We start from the raw sequence: 5164 nt of genomic DNA, 5'->3' as shown, positions 1-5164 counted from the left end.
TATTCTTTTCTAATTTAATTAGTCATCATTAACTGCTAGAGATGTAAGAGTGAACCATTTTACACTGTGTTTTGACTTTGAGAAAAACACCCAAGAAGCTAGTGTTGCCTTCTTCTGTTTCGGTGCCTAAACCGGTTGTGCTCAATTTATTTTCCTGCTTTCTGAACTGCACCTGAGCTACACTAGCAGTGCTAGCGCTGCAGTGACCAAAGGCCTGCCCATCCTGAAACGGACTCAACTGCTTGAGACTGAATGTGCACAACTGAAGCGCGAAAAGATATAAGTGTTGAATCTAAGGTAAAAACACTGCATTAGCGCAGCAATTCACATCCAACATAGTTGAACTACGTGAGATGTGTGTATCCACAACCTCCTAGTACTATTTTCAATCCAAACGATGATAACGGTAACAGCCAAGTGTCAAAGAGAAAACGGAACATCAAATGACAACACAAATATTGATGAAGACAGAACAGAACTTCGCTTCCACATTCCAGACCACCAGAGTTCCGGTCGACACAGTTCAATTTTCGCAACACAGCCAACCAATTGACGTTCACCAGCCAAATTCACCTTACACCACCAAACGACCAGCGCTAAACTCGTAACCAGTTCCAAAAAATGATCTCCTATTCTTAAGCTCCCCTAAACCGGGTTCCCCTGGGAGCACCTCTATGCAGCAGCAACCGGTGTCTGCTTAGGGCCGTTGTTGACACGGGCGTACCTCCCGTTCCCGTTCTCGTTCTGGAAGGGCCGTGGCTGGTGGAAGCCGTTCCCGTTGTGGTGATAGCCATTCCCCTGGTGCGTCCCTCGCCCGCGGCCTGAAAGCTCGTTCCGGTTTCGGAAGTCGTTCCTCCGGTTGAAGTTTTCACCGCCGTCGTTCCTCCTGTTGAAGTTGTCGCCGTCGTCCCTCCTGCTGAAGTCTTCACCCTCGTCCCTCCTGTTGAAGTTATCGCCGCCACGGTAGCTCACACTGTTCATGAAGCCACCTCCCCGTCCTCTGAAGTTATCACCACGGTGACCCCTCCCATATTGGAAACGACCACCTCCACCAGCATTCATGACAACACCATTCACAACTGCGGAAATAGTTCAAGTTAATCCATATCTCATCACAGATGCCGCATTCAGCTAACAAAGTAACCACACAACATCTTGAAAATAAACAAAAGAATCTCCAAGAAACTCATGGGAAGCATTCCAACAACAGGCTTTTTTTTCTTCTATATAATCAGCATAGATTGATTAAGACTAATACTAGCAAAAAGAAAGGATATTAGTAGAGAAGCACAACATTGCTACTTGGTGCCATAAAGAACAGTTACTCCCTCCGATATTACTTGTGGCTCAAACAGCACTGAAATACGTCTAGATACATCTGTTTGAACGACAATTAATATGGATCAGAGGGAGTACACAGATTTATGCAACACACATTTTCTACATGCTCATAAAACCAAGATGCATAGAAACCAAATTAAGAGTAGCATTGGTAAAGTAACAAACTAGAAAACTAGGAATGTTGCTTACCTCTCGTACTGGTTCGTTTCTGCTCAATGCCCACTTCAGTGTCCCCAATATAAAGTGGAGATGCCTGCATCACAGTAAGATACAATTATTACATGGTCTCCACAGATATTGTAAAAAAGTTAATTTGTCCGGTATAGGCATACCTGAATTGCTGCTTGCATAGATTGCTGGGATTCAAATTCAACAAAGCCAAAGCAGTACTGATCAATCTGAAGTAATTAAAGTAAGAATGTCAGACAAATAGCACCAGCTGGAGCCAAAACAAACTGTTACAACTAACCTTGTTGTTCCTAACTTGGATGCCGTCTGGCTTGATTGTACCAAATTTCTTAAACTCTTCTTCAACCATTGGGACAGTCGAATTGTAAGGCAAACCCTTGATGAAAATCGAAAAGCCTTGTTCTGCAGGGTATAATAATGATCACAGCTATGAACGCCAAAAATGTCTGCATATTTATACTAAGTCAAAGTCATAACCAACCATCATGAGGAGTTTTATTCTTGGCAACACTCGTGCCAGCTGGAGTGGCTTCAGCAGCCTGCGGAGGCTTTGCAGAAGATTTTTCTGAACCTTCAACAGCCTTGGTTGGAGGCTTGGTCGCAGGTTTAGGAGATGGCTTAGGTTTGACAACTGGAGTTGGTGGGCCCTCCTTCATGACTTTCACCTGCGGATCAGTAATTAGAAAGAACCTCAAGGAAGAATCAATTCATAAAAGCAATAATTCCATCACTTCAGAATTACATTATGAACATGGCAGTAAAAGCCTACTGACAAATAAAAGATAAAATGATAACTCACAATCGATGCATAAGTCTTCTTAGTGACATCCTTCTGAGCTGGAGAAGGAGGGGGAGAAGCAGCAACAGGCGTCTTTTTTGGAATATCCTTCTGAGCTGGAGGAGGGTTATCCTTCTGGGCAGGAGGAGAGGGGGGAACAGCAACAGAGGTCTTTTTGGGAACCTCTTTGGTCACCTTCACAGATGGCTCAACCTTATTTTCAACTGCTCCATTAGCAATCGGGTTACTTTGAACAGTTGTGCCATTAACAGTGGGATTCTGAACGTCCATGTCGGCAACAAGGTCAGTAGTCGAACGCTCCACCACCACAGCTGGAGCAGGATCTGCTACTGTTGAAAATGTGAGTAAACATGGGATTACAGTTATTTTTAAAGAAATGGAATAAAAATATCAACCTGATTGAGCAACAGGCCCATCCTTCTGAGTTCTTCCGTTTTCTAGATTCCTTTGTGTTATCAACCTAAAAATATCATTGAGAACAAAATAGCCGCCACCATCTTGTGGCGCCAGGAAGAACGACTGTGTAAATCGTTGGCAGAAGTCATCAACCATGGTTAATGATCCAGTAACAACAATGAGAACACCACCATTGTGGGATAACACTGCATCTGCAGTCTCTATCTCTGTCAAGTATTTGCTGAAGTCCATGGCCATAATTTTCTTGCTGATCTCCTGTTGGAATACAGGAGGTGCGAATAAGTATATAGTCAAGAGTAAGGTCGTGCAAGTTGTAGCAACAAATTTCCGTGGAACTTACAGGCAATGTTGTTACGTATTCCATGACCCCATCAGAACCTGTCCGGCCAATCCTACTTGTGTCTTGGTAAAACTTATGCGCCTGGTCTGGTGTCTCGTGCAGGATATGGTAATATTGCTCAACAAATACAGAGCAAATCTATACAACAAAAAGATGTTGATCAAAACGAGCACTCATCGCTTGTAATAGTCTGCTCACAGGAGGCACAGAGAAACCTACCACTTGGGGACTTAAACGAGGAGCAGACGCGGTTCCTGCTTGTGTTGCCATTGCTGAAAGAAAAGTATACATTAATGCTTAAACAAGATAAACAGAACATGGATACAAAAAGGTAGCATGATTAAAAGAATGATTTAGATAAGGGACGATTGGTCCACATAAAAGTAAGAACAATTTTCTTTGACAACGCGAACTACACATCCAAATGCAGATTCTAGAAAGTATGAACCGCGGGGCTTCTGTCCACAATAAGAACAGAGACAAAAAAGAAGGCCAACAAATTCAATCTACTCTATAAACACTAACAACAAAAGGTCTGGCGGCATGAACCACGGAAATAGCATGTCAACCAGAATAGACCAACTCTATGATAATCTCAGACAACTACTTCTTCGACAATAATGCCCAACCCCTAGGTAGATTTACGACTATATACAAGCGTCGGCAGAAATTAGGGGCGGATCTAGATGGTGCGCCGGCACAGGTTATGAAGGTCAACGGGATTCAACCAATCGCTGGACGAAAACAACACCATACCTCACGGGGCGGAGACAGCGGCAACGAGATGTCCCCGACGAGGAAGGGCGGGTTCCGCGACGGCGGCGGCGGCGACGCGCGGTGGAGGCGGGGGCGCTGGGAGGGAGGGGGCGGGGGATCGAAGCGTCGGCGGCGGGGTTGGGCCGCCGGCGCTGAGGCTAGGGTTTAGCACGGCGGAGAGATTTAGAGCCGCCGCTTTTTTTTCCGAGGGAGATTTGGAGACACGGCCGCCTTGGTAGGGCTCGGGAGGAAGAGCCGGGGGCGACTTGTATAGGATCGGCGCCTCGGGTGCGTGCTTGCGATCCTGCGACGCGAGCCGTCGGATCGGGATTGCATGGCCTGGATTGAGCTGGATTCGGAGGCGGACTCGGGTTTTGTACAAACACCCCCTGTCCTACCAAAAATTGGGAGGAGGACTCTGGTTTAACCCCAACTTTTTTGGACTGAGAGGTTGTGCCTCTGTTTACGTTTGTACTCCGAACGGGTGTTTGTACAAGACACGATTAAAAAAATCTGGAGTTGCCAAAGACTCCCGTAATTTATGTTTTTTTACATGTAATTTATGCTATGGTTATAATTTAGATGAAATAGGCAGAGAAATAAATCAGATTTCATGCCACAAAGTCTCTCAAACGCCGTGTTGGCCTCTTCACGCTGCATACTCCGCCGCTCGTCATCCCATAATAAATGAGCGCCGGTCATCAAATATGCGGGTGACAACAAGGAAGTCTACTGGCTCCTACTGGCACCATTAATTTCAGTAACTCACTTCTTCAAAAATGCATGCAAGTCTTATACTTTTGTCCAAGAAAAATTTGAAAATGTGACTACTAACCCCGTGCGGAGGGAGTAACTAGTTTTCCCTACTTTTGCTTGCTATTTGATCGGTTGGTTTACCTATGACAGCTGGGACTGCATGCAACGCCCCGGTGGTCTTTTTCTTCATTGTCTTTATCCAAAAGCCCTCGTGAGCTCAAGTTATCATTTCCCTTCTTGTATTGCTCGGCGCCCGGCCACGACGCCGCCTCCCCCCTCCACCCTCTGCGCAAGATGCCGGCCATTTCCCTTTTGGATAGTGCATTTTGTACTCAACATTTCATACTTCAAAGAATCACATACCACTTAATCACTAATTAATTGTTAAAACGTATAGTTCGTATCATTAATTTATTGAGAGAATTCCACTTTATAACGACGAACTCTTCGATCTGTCTAAGATTCAACCCCGGAACTCTAAAATGGAAAAACATGCATCTCTATAGATTACACATTAAGATAAGCATTTCCATGGGTCGCACGTCACATTAGGCAACAATAGGGCT

At 44.9% G+C, this 5164-nt stretch overlaps 1 protein-coding gene across 2 annotated transcripts; it reads right to left on the bottom strand.

The window, feature by feature from the left end:
- Nucleotides 1–439: 439 nt before the first annotated feature.
- Nucleotides 440–4084, bottom strand: LOC123080062 (nuclear transport factor 2). Of its 2 annotated transcripts, none has more exons than XM_044502923.1 (10): nt 3843–4084; nt 3306–3358; nt 3087–3224; nt 2725–3001; nt 2330–2652; nt 2012–2195; nt 1811–1932; nt 1674–1739; nt 1531–1594; nt 440–1079 (listed from the first exon to the last, which is right to left on the bottom strand). In XM_044502923.1, the coding sequence occupies exons 2-10, from the start codon at nt 3354–3356 to the stop codon at nt 673–675; spliced, it is 1632 nt and encodes a 543-aa protein (XP_044358858.1). In that variant the 5' UTR covers nt 3357–3358; nt 3843–4084; the 3' UTR covers nt 440–672. The 2 variants fall into 2 exon arrangements, with proteins under 2 accessions (XP_044358858.1, XP_044358857.1); XM_044502922.1 differs by having other exon boundaries at nt 2330–2658; nt 3843–4083.
- Between the last annotated feature and the right edge of the window lie 1080 nt (nt 4085–5164).

The sequence above is a fragment of the Triticum aestivum genome, chromosome 3D (genome assembly GCF_018294505.1).
Source record: "Triticum aestivum cultivar Chinese Spring chromosome 3D, IWGSC CS RefSeq v2.1, whole genome shotgun sequence".
NCBI classification, from domain to species: domain Eukaryota; kingdom Viridiplantae; phylum Streptophyta; class Magnoliopsida; order Poales; family Poaceae; genus Triticum; species Triticum aestivum.
This window is presented reverse-complemented; position numbering and strand designations above follow the sequence as displayed.